This window comes from Aureococcus anophagefferens (genome assembly GCF_000186865.1).
Source record: "Aureococcus anophagefferens unplaced genomic scaffold AURANscaffold_13, whole genome shotgun sequence".
In the NCBI taxonomy this organism is placed as follows: domain Eukaryota; class Pelagophyceae; order Pelagomonadales; family Pelagomonadaceae; genus Aureococcus; species Aureococcus anophagefferens.
Genome location: NW_008705573.1, coordinates 368,157 through 385,988, shown reverse-complemented (window position 1 = coordinate 385,988; position 17,832 = coordinate 368,157). Strand labels below are relative to the sequence as shown.

Below are 17,832 nucleotides of genomic sequence, written 5' to 3'. Positions count from 1 at the left end.
GAGTGGTGCAGCTCGCGCCACAAGACTCGCCGATCGCAAAGCCTCGTGAGCGCTCACCGTCCGCCTCGAGGGACCATGTTCGCCGCCTCGCTGCGCCGCGGCGCGAGCCTCGCCGGCGTCGCCCTGACCGTCTCGGCGACCGGCGTCGGCGCGTCGTCGAATTGCGACGGCGCTCTCTCAAAAAAGGAGTTCACGGCGCTCAAGGTCAAGCGCAACGTGAAGCTGAGCCCGAACGTGCACAAGGTCACCGTCGCGTTGCCGACGCCGACGGACACGCTCGGCATGACCGTCGCGGGCATGCTTATGGTCGAGGGCCCGAAGCGCGACGGGTCCGGCGTCGTCGCGCGGCCGTACACGCCCGTGACGCGCGACGACGTGACGGGCTACATGCAGCTGGTCGTCAAGGACTACGACGAGGGCAACGTGTCGTCGCACATCTGCTCGCGGAACCCCGGCGACGAGCTCAAGGTCAAGGGCTGCTTCACGAAGATCAAGGTCGAGGCCAACAAGTGGAAGCGCGTGGGCATGGTCGCCGGCGGTAGCGGTTTGACGCCGTGCCTGCAGGTCGTCGAGGAGCTGCTCTCCCTCGAGGACGACGTGACGCAGATCAACCTCCTCTTCTGCAACCGCAACGAGGACGAGATCTTCCTCCGCGAGCACCTCGACGGCCTCGCGGAGAGGTCCTGCGGCCGCTTCCACGTGCACTACTGCGTCGACGCGCCCATCTCGCCGAGCTGGAGCGGCCTCACGGGCTACGCGACGGACGCGATGCTCGCGACGTGGCTGCCGCCGCCGGGCGAGGGCACGATGATCATGGTCTGCGGGCCGCCGCCCATGTACACGGCCGTCTCCGGGCCCAAGCTCTTCGAGAAGGGCAAGCCGCCCAAGCAGGGCGAGCTCTCGGGCATCCTCAAGGACCTCGGCTTCACGGCGGACATGGTCTTCAAGTTCTAGAGTCTGAGAGGGGCGAATCCGCGCGCGCTAGGCCCGCGAGCCCACAACGACACTCACACACTTACCCCGTCACCACCGTGGGCGCGTAGTCCGGCCCGGCCGCGGGCGACGCCTGGCGCACGAGGATCTTCGTCCGCTGGAGCTGGCGCGCGAAGCGCGGGAGGACCGGCGCGCTCGTGAGGGCGATCGTCAGCGCGTGCTCGCCGTCCGGGATCTTGCCGAAGTTCAGCTTGAGGGTCACGGGCTCGACGGCGCCGCCGACCGTCGGCGGGATGGCGATGGTCCGGTGCACGTAGAGCTTCTCGCCGACCCAGACGTCGACGACGACGTCGCTGCCCGCGGCCGCGCGCGCGAGCCACTCGCTCAGGCTCCACTCGAGGGCCGTCGCCGCGGGCTCCTCGGGCGCGCAGGCCCGCGGCCGCAGGAACGCGGCGTCCGCGGCGGTGCCCAGGCCCAGAGCGTCGGACGGGGCCGGCGTCGGCGCCTCGGGCCGCGGCGGCGCGCCGTCGAGGGACCGCGGCGCGGCCGTCGGCGGCGCGCGCGCGCCGCGGGCCTCGGCGCGCGCGGCGCGGAGCGCGTCGTGCGACGCCGTCGGGAGCAGCGCGGGCGCCGCGGGCTCGCTCGAGTTCGCGTCGGCGACGGCGGGCTCGACCGCGACGGGCCGCCGCGGCGTCGGCGGCGTCGGCGCGCGGCGTCGCGCGACGGCGACCGCGGCCGCGAGCGCCGCGGCGGCGAGCAGGAGGAAGACGCCGGGCCGCCGGCGACGCGCGGCGACGTCCGGCGCCGCGGCGACGTCCCGCGCCGCCGCGCGCGCCGGCGCCGCCGCGCCGTCGTCGTCGTCGGGCCGCGCGGGCTCGGCCGCCGCGTCGTCGACGGGCGTGACGGCGCGCGGCGGCTCGTCGCGCGGCTTCGCCGCCGGGGCGTCGCGCAGGTCGCGCGGCCGCGGCCGCCAGACGGAGTCGTCAAAGTCGCCGCGGAGGGCCACGAACTGCCGCGGCGGCTCGCGCGGCGCGGCCGGCGCCGGCGCCCAGGCGTCCGGCGCCCGGCCGACGCGCTTCTTCGCCGCGAGCGACGCGAGGCCCGGCGGCGTCGTCAGCGTCGGGCCGTCCCGCTCGAGCCGCGGCGGCGTCGACGGCGTCGACGGCGGCGCGGGCGCGGCGGGCAGCCGCTTCGCGCGCTTCAAGATGATGATGGGCCCGTCGTCCGGGCGCGGCGGCGGGCGCCGGTGCAGCATGGGCGCCGCGCCGCCGACGGCCGGGCCCACGACGCGCTGCTGGTCGAGGGACTGGTCCAGGAGCGAATTGGAGATCGCGCGCGCCATGGCGTCGTCGTCGGCGTTGCGCTCGAGCTCGTGCTGCTGCTTCGACGCCGCGAGCACTTGCCGCAGGATCGCATCCTCGTCGGGCGCCGCCGGCGACGCCGTCATCGCAATGCCGTTCAAAATCGCCGCCCTTCGGACGTCGAGGCTGCCCGGCCGACGTTGCCGTCACCCTGTTGCTTCAGCATCGGATAAGGATGGGATGATCGGAGCTGCGCATGGCGGCCGAAGCTGCTACGCCGAACATCATCTGGACGTACTGGGCCGACGGCCGATCCATCCCAACCCTCGTGCAAGCATGCGTGCGACGCATGCAGGCCTTGCACGAGGACTGGAGCGTGCGCGCCGTCACGGCGGCGACGCTCGGCTCCGTCGTGCGCCGCGCGGACCTGCCGCCGAGCTTCGAGGTGCTGACCGCCGCGAAGCAGAGCGACTGGCTGCGGCTCTACCTCGTGTCGCGCTACGGAGGCGTCTGGCTCGACGCGTCGATCGTCGTCTTGAAGCCGCTCGACGCGATGCTCGGCGACGGCTTCGCCGGCTACCACATGGACGGCTGGGCCGCGCCCGGCCAGCCCAAGGTCGTCGAGTCGTGGTGCTTCGCGGCGCCGCCGGGCTCCCGCTTCGTGAACGCGTGGTTCGCGGAGTTCGACGGCGCGGTGCGAACCTTCGACGACCTGCCGGCGTACGCGCGCGCGGTCGCCGAGACGCTGGACCTGTCCCGCTTCCCGCCGGAGCAGCGAAGTCACCTCGCCGTCTACCTGAGCGCGCAGAGGGTGCTGCGCGACGGCGCCTACGACCTGCGCCTCCGCCGGTCGCAGGACGGCCCTTTTTTCCTCGCGTCGCGCCTCGCCGAGTGGCAGTCGGGGCTGCTGGCGGAGCTGCTGGCGTCGGCGCCGGCGCCGCCCCACGTCGAACTGGTCAAGCTCACGGGCGCGATGAGGAAGGCCGTGGAGGCGCGCCTCGCGGCGTCGCCCGCGAAGGCCGGCTCCGTCCTCGGCGACCTGCTCGGCGCCGCCGCGGCCCGGGCGCCGCGGCCGCGGAACGTGAAGCTTCGGAACGTGAAGCAGATTCAGGCGCTCGTCGCTTCCGACGCGGCGGACGCCGTGGGCAGCCTCTGGGTCTCGGCGCCGATCGACGCGCTTCCCGAGGACCTGTCGCCGCTGGAGAAACTCGAGAGCCTCTGGGCCGGCCGAAGCCGGCTCCGCGGGCTCCCGGCGTCCATCGCGGCGCTGACGCGGCTGCGGCTCCTCGCGCTGAATTTCAACCGGCTCGCGCGCGTCCCGAGCCTCGCGGCGCTCGCGCTGCTGCAGGACGTGCGCCTCGACAACAACGTCATCGAGGCCGCGCCGGCGCTCGGACCCGCGGTCGTGCGCCTCGCGCTCCAGCACAACCGGCTGCCGTCGCTGCCGACGCTCCCGCCGCGCGTCGACACGGTCACGGCCGAGTACAACCGGATTTCCCGCGCGGACGTCGGCGACGCGCCGCGCCTCCGCGTGCTCCGGCTCCAGGTCAACCGCATCGCGGCGCTGGCCCTGGGCCGCTGCCCCGCGCTCCGGGAGCTCCTCGTGGACCACAACGAGCTCGTCGAGCTCCCGGGCGACGCGCGCGTGCCGTCGCTGGCCACGCTGGACGCGAGCGACAACCGGCTCGCCGAGTTCCCGCGAAGCTTCGCCGCGAACCGCTACGACGAGCTCCGCCTCTTCGGGAACCCCTGGGCCGCGCCGCCGGCCGCCCGCGGCCGCGTCGTCTGGGCCGACGAGGCGTCGCTCGGCGCCGTCGACTTCGAGGCGACGCGCGTCGTCTCGCGCCGGCCGGACTGCCCGCATTCGAACGTGCTCCTCGCCCGCGGCGCCGCCCACGTCGTCGTCGCCTTCGCCGTCGGCGGCGGCGCGGCGCGGGACAGCCTCGGCCAGTGGGCCGGCGTCTTGCACCGCTCCGGCGTCGGCGCCGACGTGCTCTCCGTGCTCGACGTGGACTTCACCTCCTTCGAGGCGCGCAAGCCGGCGTTCGACGCGTTCCTCGCCAAGCTCCGCGGCGAGTACGAGGCCGTGTCCCTCGTCGGGAGCTCGCGGGGCGCGTTCGGCGCGCTCCGGTTCGCGCGCCGCGCCGACCGGGTCCTCGCGTTCTCGCCCATGAAGCACGGCCGCCAGCGCCAGGACGGCGTCTTCGACGCCTTCGACGCGCGTCCGGCGGGCGCCGTGTCCATCTACGTCGGCGGGCGCAACGTCGACGACTGCTACGTGGCGGAGCGCGTCGCGGCGAAGCTCGGCGCCGCGGTCCGCGTCGTCGCCGTCGACTCGGATGCGCACGGCGCCGACAAGCTCTTCGAGAGGCGGGAGCTGGACCGCGTCGTGGGCGAGGAGCTGGGGAGGGTAACTTGGTCACGTTGAAGCGGCATCGGAAGCGTGGTTGTTTCGGGGTGCCCCGTCACCTTGAAGTTCAAGGAGCCATGTGAAGCCGGCCGGAGAGCGCAACCCGAGCACATCGGCGGCCGACGTTCAGAAGCCATGCCACCAAAGCGCAAGTCGTCGTCCGCGGAAGCGACGGCGACGCGCGCCGTGCGGCGGCGCCTCGCGAAGCACCTGCGCCGGCGCGCGTCGAACCTGGCGATCTCCACGGCGCTGGACATCCAGCTGCCGCTGCTGGCGGCGTACCTGGAGCTGGACGGCAGCGCCGCACTCGCGGCGACGTCGAAGGAGCGCATCGACGCGCTCGCGAAGGCGCCCGTGCTGGCCGCGCTCGCGAAGCAGATGCCCGTGCTCGACGAGCCCGGCGTGCGCGAGCGCGTCGACGACGCCGAGTGGCCGGGCGTCGAGGTCATGCGCTTCGTCGCGGACGAGACGCAGGATGTCGGCACCCAGTGGCTCGAGGACGCGCCCCGGTGCGTCGTCGAACTGCGGCTCGCGCACGGCGCGCGCGTGCTCTCGCGCGGCCGGCTCCGGGACCTCGGGTGCAGCGACGAGGGCGAGCTCGCGGCGCGGCTCGACTTCGGGGACGCGGAGCCGTCGAGCGACGACGAGGACGACGCCTCGGCGCCGGGCGCGGACACGACCGTCGTCGGCGGCGACCCGGAGCCCGTCGTCCTCGAGGCGCTCCGCGACTACGGCGACGACGGCTCGTTCGTCGGGGACGGCGGCTTCGACAGCGACGCCGGCCACGAGGAGTTCGGCCGGTTCCTCTCCGACACCAACGACGTCGGCGTCGCGCGCGTGAGCCTCGTGCGCCACGACGGCTCGTTCCTGACGATCTTCCGGGGCAAGGTCTGCATGGTGCCCGACGTCCACTACTGGGAGAACGACGACTACGACTTCGACCGGCCCTGGGAGATCCCGCTCCACGAGTTCAAGCAGGACGACGAGCGCATCCTGTCCAACGCGGCCATCCTGACGACGGACTGCCTCAAGGAGGACGACGACGCGAACGTCTACCGCGCGAGGGGCATCGAGCTCCGCTTCCGCTGGGCCCAGGACACGTCCGACTTCATGCCCTTCGCCTACAACGACCCCTGGCGCACGAAGCAGATCCACGCCCTCGACAACTTCTACGCCCTCCTCGAGTTCGCGGGGGCGTGGAGGTAGGCCTAAACGCGATAGTGCGGCGATCGCCGATCCACAGGACATCGATTGCTTGTGGCGAGACTTGGCCGCCCTCGCATCGACAGCGCCGCGGCGCCCCCGACGCCGCGACCAAAGAAATATGGTGAAGAAGAAGGAGAAACGGGCTAGGCCGGGCCAACTTCGCAAAAAAATGCGGCGCCATCTGCAAAAGCGTGCCACGGACCGCTCCATCAGCACCGCGCTTGATACCCAATTTCCGGCGTTCGCAACACTGCTCGAGACATGCTCATTTGGTGCCCTCGCCGCGACCTCGAAGGAACACCTCGCGCGCCTCGCCTCGCCACCGGTCCTGTCCGTCGTCGCCCGCCTCGGCGCCACCGGTCCTGTCTTGTCGTCGCCGGCGGTGTTGCGGCGCATCCAGGCGGCGGCGCCCTTGCCTGGCCTGGAGGTGCTTCGAATCATCTCTGCGGATCCGGAAGCGCACGGCAAGGCGCCTGAATACAACTTCGAATGCATCGTCGACGTTCGACTGAAGAACGGCACGCGAATCCTCGAGCGCGTGCATGACTACGACGGGTTCCCGGATTGCAACGATCATCACGAGGACTATGCTACGTTTATCCTCGAATTCAAATTTCAGGACACCACCGCCATCGTCATCGAGTCGGCACGAGAGTTCAAAACCGGCGACCCCGAAGCTTATTCAGCAGGGCGCGACCGCAAGGAGTTCGATGAATTCTGCGCGCAGACTCAAGACGTCGGAGACGCTCGAGTCACCTTGGTCCGTGAAGACGGGAAGTTTCTCTCGCTGTTTCGAGGCTCCGTCGAAGCTTCGCCAACTGAAGACTGGCCGGACTGTGACGAGGACTACAATTATGACTTTCCGTACGAAATCGGGGTGCACGAGGAAGCCCGCTTTTCCGATCGTGAGCGGCTCATCTGCAAGGCGGCTGTCTGGACGGAGAACACGAAAAAGAACGGGAGATGTGTCTACCGTGCCGGTGGGCTCGAGATGCGCTTCACGAGCCGCAATGCAATGTACAACGATGGGTCTCCGGAACGGATGTTTGACTCGAAACATGACCTCCTCGGCTTATTGAATTACACCGGCTCCTGGCACTAGTAGTAAGCACACTCTGTACTCCTCTAATGCCGCCTCTAACGCGCCGCGCGCGCCCTAGGACGCCGGCTCGCACGCGCTCGCGAGCTTGGCGAGGGCGTCGATGACGTGGGCGTGGTCGTTGAGGTAGAAGAGGGCCTTGGACGCCTTCTTGCCGACCGTGACCGTGTAGGCCTGGTTGTGCTCGGCCGTCGGCGCGTCCGCGAGGTGCGAGTAGACGGAGGAGAACATCTTCTCGTCCGTCTTCGAGTCGCCGCAGGCGAAGAGGAAGTCCGGCGGCTCGTCGAGCGTGTTGAGGATGTGCTTGACGACGTTGCCCTTGTGCATGCGGCCCGGCACGACCTCGATCATGCCGTCCAGGTGCACGACCGAGACGTCGTAGGGCTTGAGCACGGCCTCGAGGTCGCCGATGAGCTGGACGGCCTGGATGCGCCCCCACTCCGGGTCCGCGCGGTAGTAGGACCAGGCGACGCCCGGGTCGCGGCTCAGCACGGACGACCCGTTCGTCCGGGCCGCGTGGCGGCGGAGGATCGGCAGCGCCGCGGCCTTCACGGCGTCCCAGTCCGTGCCGTAGTCGGCGACGCCGCAGCGGCGCGTCGTCTCGTAGGTCTTGAGCGACGGCTTCGTCGTGCACAACCCGTTCGCCGCCGCGAGGCCGAGCTTCGGGTAGCAGCCGAGGAGCGCGTGGAGCGCGTGCATCGTCGCGCCCGAGACGACGTAGACCGTCGTCCTCGGGTCGTTGGACAGGGCCTCGAGGGCCTTCGCCGCGCGCTCGTCCAGCAGATCCAGCGTCGTCACGCCGATCTGCTGCGTCTTGAGGACCTTGGTGATGTAGTCGCCCTTGGGCACCAAGGTGCCGCCGAAGTCGAGGAGCAGGAGGCGCCGCTTCGCCTTCGCGTAGGCCGACTTGAGCGCGCCGTGGTCCAGGGGCGCCACCAGATCCTCGCCGCCGTCCCCATAAACGCGCTTCTGCTGGTGCACCACGTTCATGTCGTGGAGGATCTCCTTCGTCCACTGGCCCGAGGGCCGCGACTTCACGTACGGCAAATCCCGATCGAGGCGGTCGCGCCGCTCCTGCGCGGACATGGAGAGCGCCGCGTCGAGGGCCGCCGCCACGGACGGCGGGTCGAAGGGGTTGATCGTCAGCGCGCCGCTCATGAGCGACGCCGTCGCCGAGAACTCCGACGCCAACGTGACGCCCGGGTTCTTCTCGCGGACCAAGGCGTACTCGAAGGGCGCGAGGTTGTGGCCCTCGCGGATCGCCGTGCCGATGAGCGCGTCGGCCCGGTTCCACAGCGCCAACCGCACGGGCAGCGTCAGCCGCGACGACGGCATCTCGCGGTACTCGACCGCGCCCGCGCACTGGCCGTTGATCCGCGCCGCGAGCTTCCGCAACTCGCCCGACGTCCGCGCCTCGTCCTCGACGCGCGTGCCGTCCAACAGCGCGTACTGGACGAGCACGACGCGGCCGCGCCACTGCGGGTACTCGCTGAGGAACCGCTCGAAGGCGAGGAGCTTGAGCGCGACGCCGGACAGCCGCTGGCAACTATCGACGCCCGCGAGCACGACCTTGGGCTTCTTCGCCATGAGCGGCTGCAACGTGAGGTCCAGCGCCTCGATCTCCCGCAGCGTCGCGTCGCCCCCGAGCGCGCGGAGGATCTTGCCCGGCTCGACGGAGACGTGGCGCACGACGACCATGACCGTGCGCCCCTCGTACTCGACGCCCGTGACGCCGCCCTGCACGGACTTGTGGGGCATGCCCATGAGGCGCTTGCAGGCGTTGAGGAAGTGGCGCGCGTGGTCGAAGGCGTGGAAGCCGACGACGTCCGCGCCGACCAAACCGGTGAGCAGCCGCGACCCGTGCGCGATGGAGCAGAACAATTGGGACGTCGGGAAGGGGATGTGGAGGAAGAAGACGATGCGCGCCTTGCGCTTCGTGAAGGCGTCCTGCTTGAACATGGCCGACGACGCGAGGAGCGACGGGAGCAGCATGAGGTGGTAGTCGTGGACCCAGACCGTGTCGCCCTCGTCGAGCCGCTCGAGGAGCGCGTCCCGGAAGTCCAGGTTCAGCGCCTCGTAGGCGTCCCAGCCCGCGCCGTCGGCCTCCTGGTCCCAGGTCCTCGAGGGGTTCGACGGGTCCTGCCAGCACGCGCACGACTGGTCTAAAACCGTGACGTTGTGGAACGACGGCCACAGGACTTTCTTGCAGTAGTTGAGGTAGGCGTCCTTGCTGTGGACGGAGAAGATGGGGATGCAGTGCATGGGCTCGAGGACGCGCCGGATCGCCGTCTCGTCCGCGAACGTGAGCTTCCGCCGGTTCAGACCGCCGTGGACGGTCCCGAGCCACCACGTCTCGACGGCGTCCGCGACGGATTGCCCCTCGCCCGGCGACCGGGCGATCAAGGAATCGCCCCAGCCCGCGCGCCACTGGCCCTCGTCGTCCTTCCAGACGCGCACGGGCAGGTGGTAGCAGACGATGTGGAGGCGCGATCGGCCCGCGAGCTCGCCCCGCGAGTCGTAGCGCGACGACGCGAAGGAGGACGTGCGGTCGCCGGGGCCGAAGCGCTCGAAGGTGCCGAAGACGTCGTTCAGCTCGAGCTCCGCGACGTCGGGCGTGACGACGCGGCCCGCGGCGTCCGCGAGGCTCGACTCGCCGTCGACGTCGTCGCCGGACCGCAGCTGGTACTCGTAGCAGTGGGGCACGCCGCGCGCGACGATGACGGGCTTCTTCGTGCGCCAGACGGGCCACTCGCCCGGCGACGTCACCATCTCCAGCGCCTCGCCCCGCCCCTCGAGCGCCCGGTCGCCCGACGACGACCCCGTGACGAAGACCGTCTGCCCGAGCTGCGTGCGCGCCGTCACGCGCAGGTGGAGCTTGCTGTAGAGGCCATCCACGGGCTTCTTCGGCATCGTCGCGGCCAAAGGGTCGTGCGCTGCGGGTCCTGCGGGACGCGCGCGGCGCTCTCGACCGCGCAGATGCACACGACGAGCTCCGACGAGCTCAAGCTCGAGGACGCCGGCACCCTCGTCGCGCCGGCGCCCCGGCGCAGGCGCCGTCGGACGTCGCCGCCCGACGCCCCGCGGCCCCCCAGGATTTCACGAAAGGTGATAGCGACGGCGGCGGGGCGGGGGCGAGCACACAGGAGGCGGCGGCCTCAGATCTCGACGACCTCCTTGATTCGGTGGTAGTCGCGCGAGATGCCGCGGACCTTGAAGTAGTGGTTCCGCTTGATGCGCGTCGACGCGACGATGACGACGGACACGGCGGAGACGGAGGCGACGAAGTAGACGCCGAGCGCGAGCGCCGACGTCTGCGTCAGGTTCAGCTGCTCCGAGAGGAAGACCGCGAAGGGCGCCATGTTGAAGTCGTCGTCGTCGTCGTCCAACACGCGGCACTCGTACGACGCCGCGCAGGGGTCGAGGGAATAGAGGTCGTCGGCGCCGTAGACCGAGCCGTCGACGGCGGACGTGCCCAGCTCCAGGCTCTGCGCGCCGACGCCCGCGGAGTAGATCATGAAACCGCCCGGGAACGACAGGTCGGCGCCCGGGCACGACCGCCTGGGCAGGAAAAGAGTGCGAAATTCCCAACTTTGGAGGCTCATATCTCGGTCGGTTTCCACTCGTTTCGGCTGATTTTTGGACGAGCGATCATCTCTCGGAGCGCTCTCGACGCGTGGATATTTTTTCCGGAACGATCGCGCGCGGAACACTCGTGTTGAAGCGATCTTGAATCACCCTTTTCCTGCCCTGACGACCGCGTCCAGTTGTACGCGTGGTAGCGCAGGCCGTGCTCGACGTGGGCCGTCGCCCAGGCGTCGAGGGCGACGGCGTCGTCGCTGACGCGGATGTGGTCGTCGACGTAGCGGTCCATGCCGCCGCCCGCGGCGCGGTCGTCGCCCGTTTCCAGGTTCGCCGCGTGGAGCGCCTCGACGTAGGCCTCGTAGGCGTCGAAGGTCGCCGCGCCGGAGGCCGCACGCCGCGCGAAGATCAGGGCGACGTCGTCGCCGGAGGCGGACTGGCTCAGGTCGTAGGACGCCGTCGGGAGCCGCGCGGAGAACGATTCCGTGCCGTTCGCGAGCTCCAGCGTCGGGAACATGCGCTTCGCGTACGCGTAGGCGCCGTCGACGTCCGCGACGGCGACGCGGAGCTGGACGACCATGGCCGCGGGCAGGCCGCCGGCGGAGGACGCGTAGGCCGCCGACGCGGCGGTCGCGTAGCGCGCGCGGAGCGCGGCCGCGGAATAGCCGTCGAGCGAGTGGAGCGCGGGCTGCTCGTCGGCGCCGTAGGCCGGCCATTTCCCGCTCGCGCAGGACTCGCAGTCGTCGCTCATGACCTCGAAGACGGCGAAGGCCCCCGGCGACGCGACCGTCGCGACGTAGATGGTCGCGCCGCCGTCCTCGAAGCTCCGCTGCAGGAAGTCGACGCCGTCGCGCTCGAAGGCCGCGACGTGCGAGTCGAGGGACGGCACCCAGAGGCCCGTCGCCCCCGTCATGAAGGCGCCGTAGCTGCCCAGGCGCCCGCCGAGCGACGCGGCCTTGCGCGCGCGCCACTCCGTGAGGTTCGTCGCTCCCGTCGCCGTCACGGACGACTGCGGGAAGTGGACGCCGTAAAAGTCCGGCAGCGCGTAGGCCGTGTAGCGCGTCAGGCACACGTAGTCGCCCAGGCCGCCGGCGTCCCGCGGGTCCGCCGTGTCCTCGACGCCAAAGTACTCCGTCCACCAGTCGAGGTCCGCGAGGCCGTCCGGCGACGCGAAGGTGCGCTTGCTCGTCGACCGCGTCGCGAGCGAGGCGGGGGCGCCCAGGGCGACGCCCAGCAGCGCGGCCCGCCGCATGGGGCCGCCCCCCGTCGGCGACGGCGCCGGACGACGGGGAATTAGAGTGACACCTCTACTCGTCACCAGAGGCTGCCCCGGCCCTCGCTTGGATGAGCAAGAAGCATGTTGCAGTGCGATACAATGTTGACGCGGAGAGCATGAGCGGTCTCGCATCCGCAAGCGCGACCGCTGCGAGCACAGCGGTCGCAAGGGATGCCGACGCGACCGCTGCGACCGCTGCGGGCGCGACCGCTGCCGACGAAATCACTGCGACCGCTGCGAACGCCGGCGATGCGCGCACGGTGTGCCACGGCTGCGGCGAGCGCTTCGCGTCGCGCAGCGCCGTGTTCCGCCACCTGAAGCTGACGGGCTGCGGCGGCGCCGCGCCCGAGCGCGTCGAGCGCTTCGTCGTGGTCTACGCCTACGACGGCCGCGGCTTCCACGGGTCCCAGTGGAACGGCGCGGCGAGCGAGCGACGCTTCCCGACGGCCGAGGGCCGCCTCGCGGAGGCCGTGCGGGTCGCGAGCGTCGCGCGGCACGGCGCCGAGGCCTGCGACGTCGCCGTGTCGAGCCGCGCGTCGCGCACGGACCGGGGCGTGCACGCCTACGGGAACGTGTGTTTTTTGACGTCCACGCTACGCTTCGCGGCGGGCGCGCCGCCCGCCGTCGAAGCCGTCGACGAGGCGGCTCTGCTCGCCGCGATCAACGCGGCGGCGGTCGGCGTCGCGGCCGTCCGCTGCTACGCCGTCGACGCGGCCGTCGACCTGCGCCGCGAGTGCTTCCGCCGCGACTACGCCTACTTTTTGGACTACGCGTCGATGTACACGCCCCGCGAGCGCGCGCTCGCGGCCGCCGCGGACGAGGACCGCGAGGTCTGGGTCGGGGGCCTGCCCGCGGGCAGCGGCGGCGCGCTCCGACGCCTCGTCGCCGCGGCCGCGCCGGACGCCGACGTCGCGTTCGGGGACGAGGGCGCGACGGTCTCCCTCGCGGACGCCGCGGCCGCGCGGCGCCTGCGGGCGGCGCTCGACGGCGCGACGCTGCCGGGCGCCCACGTCCCGCTCATGCCCCTGCCGGCGTCGCTCGCCGAGGCGCGCCGCGGCGTCCACGCGCGGCTGCGGCCCGCGCTCCGCGACGTGTCCTGCCCCGCGTGCAAGCCGAAGAGCTACCACAACTTCACGGACGCGCGCGTCTCAGCCGGCGACCCGCGGGCCGTTCGCTGCGTCGACCGCTTCGCCACGAAGCTCTCGTCGGCGAGCTACTGCGTCGTGGACGTCGCCGGCGCGTCGTTCCTCTACCGCCAGATTCTCTCCATGATCGGCCTCGTCGTCGAGGTCGCCGGCGAGCGCCGGCCGCTCGCCGACGTCGCGGCCGCGTTCAAGAAGGAGGCGGTCGCCGTCCCCGTCGCCGACGCGGATCGCCTCGTCCTCCGGAGCTGCGCCTTCCGCCGCGGCGACGCGCGGACCTTCGGCGCGTCCGACGCTCCGCCCGACGCGTCGGCCGCCGCGCGGCGCAGGATCGAACGCGCCGTTACGGACACGTTCCGCTAGACCCGGCGCTCCCGCTTGAGGAAGCGGCGGCTCCAGGGCCGGGACCCCTTCTTCCCGAGGGACGCGCCGTGCGGCTTCCTCGCGGGCTTCTTCGGCGTCGTCGACGGCGCCTGCGAGGGCCGCCCGAGCTCGATGTCCGTCGACGGCCGGTCCCTGGAGCGGCGGTCCGGCGACAGCGCGACGCCCGCGCGGACCGAGCAGCGCGCGACGGGGTGCGCCGCGGGCACCGTGAGCACCTTCTGCTTGTAGTAGTTCTCGTCGAGGTCCTCGGACAGGTCGTCGAAGAGCGTGCCGTCGGCCGCGGCCTCCAACGTCAAAAACTTGGACGGCTCCACGTAGCGCTTCATGAGCCGCCGGTAGTGCCAGTACGTGAGGAACGGCAGCGGCACGAGGAGCGGCTGGAGCACCGGGAGCTGCTTCGTGCCGACCATGATGGAGATGTAGCCGATCATCGTCACCTGGCCGACGACCAAGGAAAGCATGGTGAAGAAGAGCAGGTGGGGGACGAGAAAGTCGCCGCCCGACTCGTAGCGCCGCACGTAGACCAGCAGAAAGTTCCGGGAATAGAAAAGCTCCGCCAGAAAAAAGAAGAGCCAGGCGAAGGGGAGCAGCAGGGGCGCGATGGCGGCGTAGATCGACGCCACGAGCACGACCATCAAAATCTGGGGGACGACGTGGCCGTACTTGAACTCCGTGTAGCCCGGCGGCTCGCCGCGCCGCTCGTTCGACCGGTTGATGAGCGCGTTCACCCGCGACACGTCCAGAAAAATCTGGTGCGGCTTGGACAGCTCCAAGGCCGTGGACAACAAGCTCTTGACGATGAGCAGCTGGAGGAAGTAGGACCCGAGCGCGGGCAAATTCGTGCCCAAAAAGTTCAACACCCACGCGGGCCGCCGGACGATCTCGTTGATGATCGTCAGCGCCGACCCGGACAGCACGGTCACGAAGATGGTCAGCAGCTGAAAACAGAAATGGCGCTGGAGCACGTAGGCCTGGATCGCGGACTTCGTCTTAAAGCCGACGTAGTGGCGCGCGAGCTGCTCGATGGCGATGGGGATCAGCAGCAGCAAGACCAGCACGAGGAGCACGGGCAGGTAGCCCTGGATCAAATACCGCGCCGTCTCGTAGCGGTCCTTGCGCGCGAAGGGCCGCAGCCAGGGAAACAGCCAGCGGCCGTCCCGCGTCTTGTTCGCGAGCTCCTCGATGTTCGCGAGCGTCTGCAGAAAGGCGATCAGGGGCGTCCAGAGCACGGCGAGCCAGCAGAGCAGGCCGTCGGCGACCCAGGTGCGCGACACGACGGACGCGGCCCGGTTGCCGACGTTGCGCCACTCGACGTCGCCCGTCGTCGGCGCGACCTGCGTGGAAATCAAATGCCGGCTTCAATGTATTTGACCGGTTCGACAGAAGCTCTTCTGCCGTGCTTCGAGAACTCGCCGAGAGCAATCGATTCGTCCAAAAGTCAGCCGAATCGACTTCGATTTGACCGAGCTGGAGAGTTCTGAAGTTTGGCCCCAGCTCGCCGGTCGATTTCCGCGCGGGGCGCGACGCCCCGCACCGCGCGGCAGCCGCGGTAGTTGCCGAGCTGGAGCTGGGAGGCGACGGAGGCCGCGCCGGGCGAGGCGAAGGTGACGACGCCCGTCGACGACCGCGCGTAGGCCTTGGAGAAGGCGTCCTCGAGCGCGAGCGTCTCGACGGCGCGCCGCGCCAGGTTGTTCGCGGCCCGGCCCGCGTCGCGGAAGCCCTCCTCGGCGCCGTCGAGGGCGGCGTCGACGTGGGTCTGCACGAGGTCCGTGGCGACCTGGAGGCCGTCCTCGAGGCCCGCCTGGAGCTTCTGGGCGAAGTTCATGTCGTCGCCGCCGGGCTCGCGCCGTAAAGGGTTCGCGGGCGCGGCGCCGTCCGCGCTCGACGCGCGGCTCGCGGGCGGCTTCAGCGGCGACGCCGCGAGCTTGGACGCGCAGGCGAAGGCGCCGCGCTTCTGGCCCGCCGCGAGCTTCGCGTTGAGGCGGTTGAGGCGCATCGCCTGGTACTCGAGCGCGTCGACGCGCGTCCACGGGCCGCAGCGGTCGCCGCCGAGGGACCGCGCCTCGGGCGACCAGGTCCAGGGCCGCGCGTAGACGCGGCTCCGGCAGCGCCAGCCCCGCTTCTGCCGGTTCTCGAGCGTCTCGAGCGCGAGCGCCGCGCGGTCGCGCTCCTCGAGCGTCTTCTCCAGACCCCGGCAGTCGAGGTAGACGACCGCGGAGTGCACGGCGTCGTCGCCCATGAGGTGGGAAAAGTAGCGCTTCAGCGCCGCGTCGGACCGCAGCTTCGCGGGCACGTGCCTGTGTGGACATCAACCGCTGGTTCGGGGGGTCCCCGCCGAACTTCCGAACTCTCGAGCTCGGTCAAATTGATTCGGCTGATTTTTGGACGCATCGATGGCTCTCGTCGAGTTCTCGAAGCACGGCAGAAGCGCTCGTGTCGAAGATGTGAGTTCCGCGCGGGCGCGCGCTCGACGACGACGGAGCACCGCGGCTGCGGGCCGTCGTCGTCGTCGCCCCGCGTGAGGAAGCGGTGCCGGAGCCGCGTGTAGAGCTTGCCCTCGTTCTCCAGGAGGTGCGCCGCGAAGAGCGCGAGGAGCCAGGTGAAGGTGAAGGGCGCCCAGAGCCGCGGCGAGCCGTACTTTAAGTTACCCATCGTGAACTTGTCGAAGCCCGCCTGGCCGCGCGTGCCGTCCTCGGCCATGTAGACGGGCACGAGCACCATGGCGCTGAAGGCCGACATGGCGAAGGCCAGGCGCTTCCAGAGCCGCAGGAAGCGGATGAGGACGAAGGCGTCGAGGCCCACGTGCCTCTGGAGCCGCGCGTCGTCCATGCGGAAGACGCGCCAGAGCGCCCGCAGGCCCGCGGCGCACTCGGGCGGCACGCGCTCCGGCCGGTACTTCGCCCGCGGCTGGAAGACGTCGTCCCGCAGGCGCTGGTGCCAGAAGATGGCGACGAGGACGCAGAAGACGAAGACGTTGAGCTGGCACGTCGTCCAGATCTCGCTCCACTCGCTGCTGGCGCTGTTGAAGGGGTTCGGCCGCGGCGTCGGCGCGAGGCTCGGGACGACCGTGATCGTCGGAGCGAAGGAGCCCGGCATGGCGGAGCAAGGAGCACGGGGCTCCTATGCTAATAGGGCTGCCCCATGTCGACAGCGGCGCAGGTTGAACATCACCTTGAAGTGAAAAACGCCTGCAGCTGCATGCATTCCTCCAATTTCCCGCTCGAAGCCGCGCCGCTGGACGCCTCGACGGGAGCGTGTGCGCCGACCATGGGCCTGCAACCCTCGAAACCCGACGACGCGGGCGGCGACTGCATCGGCGCGCTGAAGCTCGACGGGAGCGGCACCTGCGGCTGCAGCCGGCCCTACGTCTTCCCCGACGGCGGCCTCTGCGCTCCCTCCCCGCCGACGAGCGACGAGTGGAAGGCAGCGTATAAGGAGTTAGGGCCGGTCTTCGACGCGGTGGACGCCGAGATCGACAAGGCGATCCCGGAGATGGGCTGCTGCGGCGTCCAGGGCGAGCTCGCCAAAGTCCGCGAGCACCTCGAGAAGGACTGGATGGTCAAGGTCAAGGCCGTTCTCAAGGCCCACGGGCTGACGGCGAAGCTCCACGACACCTGGGTCTACAACGGCCAGAGCTCGTCCCAGGAGCTCTTCCTCTACGTCTACGAGATGACGCCGTCCGACGCGGTCACGGAGCCCGCCGCGGCGGCCGTGTAAACCAGGCGGTCGTGTCAACCAGTTCAGCGTTAGTAGTTCCGCGTGTTCGGGTTCGCGAGGTTCTGGCGGACCTTGTACTCCGGGTTCTTGGGCCTGGGCAGGCAGGGCAGGTCGTCGTAGTCGATCTTCTCCATCTCCGGCAGGCCCGCCTTCTGGCGCTGCTCGAGCGTGCCGTCGAGCGCGGGCTGCATGATGCCCTTGCCGAGGTAGCGCGCGATGCAGTCGAAGCCGCCCGTCTCCTCGTCCTCGAGGTCCTTGAAGAACTGCTCGTGGTCGACGACCTCCATGGACTTCTTGATCGACTCCCACTTGCGCTGCTCGTCCGTCTTCGACTCGTCGCCGACGCCGTCGGCGCCGAGGGCCGCGTCCTCCTGCTCCTTCGCCTCGTAGAGCAGCACGTCGAGCATGGCGGCCTCGGCCGTGCCGACCTTGCTGTTGGCGATGCGGTCCTCGGGCCCGCCGCGGCCCGGCAGGAGCCGGACCTGCGCGCACTTTAGATCGTGGATCTGCTGCTTCATTTTTTCGTTCTCGTGCTTCAGCAGCGTCGCCGCGTCGCGCTCGCGCCGCGTGTCGTTCCAGTTCTTCTCGACGATGGTCATGACGTAGGGCTTGACCGCGCTCAGCGGCACCTGTGTGGAAATCAACCGCCGGTTTGGGACGTCCCGACCAAACTTTGAAATTCTCGAGCTCGGTCAAATTGAAGTCGATTCGGCTGATTTTTGGACGAATCGATTGCTCTCGTCGGTTTCTCGAAGCAGAGCCGAAGGGCTTGCGTCGAAACGTTC

General features: G+C 70.4%; 3 protein-coding genes across 3 annotated transcripts; 1 reads left to right on the top strand and 2 right to left on the bottom strand.

The window, feature by feature from the left end:
* Positions 1–75: 75 nt before the first annotated feature.
* Positions 76–954, top strand: AURANDRAFT_28381 (hypothetical protein; the record flags this gene model as incomplete). Its single annotated transcript, XM_009040115.1, has 1 exon — positions 76–954. The coding sequence occupies one exon, from the start codon at positions 76–78 to the stop codon at positions 952–954; it is 879 nt and encodes a 292-aa protein (XP_009038363.1).
* A 6,073-nt stretch (positions 955–7,027) lies between these two features.
* On the bottom strand, positions 7,028–7,477 carry AURANDRAFT_7429 (hypothetical protein; the record flags this gene model as incomplete). The annotated part of the gene is made up of 1 exon (XM_009039929.1): positions 7,028–7,477. A coding segment is annotated over one exon (450 nt), but the record flags the coding sequence as incomplete, so codon positions are not given.
* A 459-nt stretch (positions 7,478–7,936) lies between these two features.
* AURANDRAFT_28181 (hypothetical protein) lies at positions 7,937–9,211 on the bottom strand (the record flags this gene model as incomplete). Its single annotated transcript, XM_009039928.1, has 1 exon — positions 7,937–9,211. A coding segment is annotated over one exon (1,275 nt), but the record flags the coding sequence as incomplete, so codon positions are not given.
* Between the last annotated feature and the right edge of the window lie 8,621 nt (positions 9,212–17,832).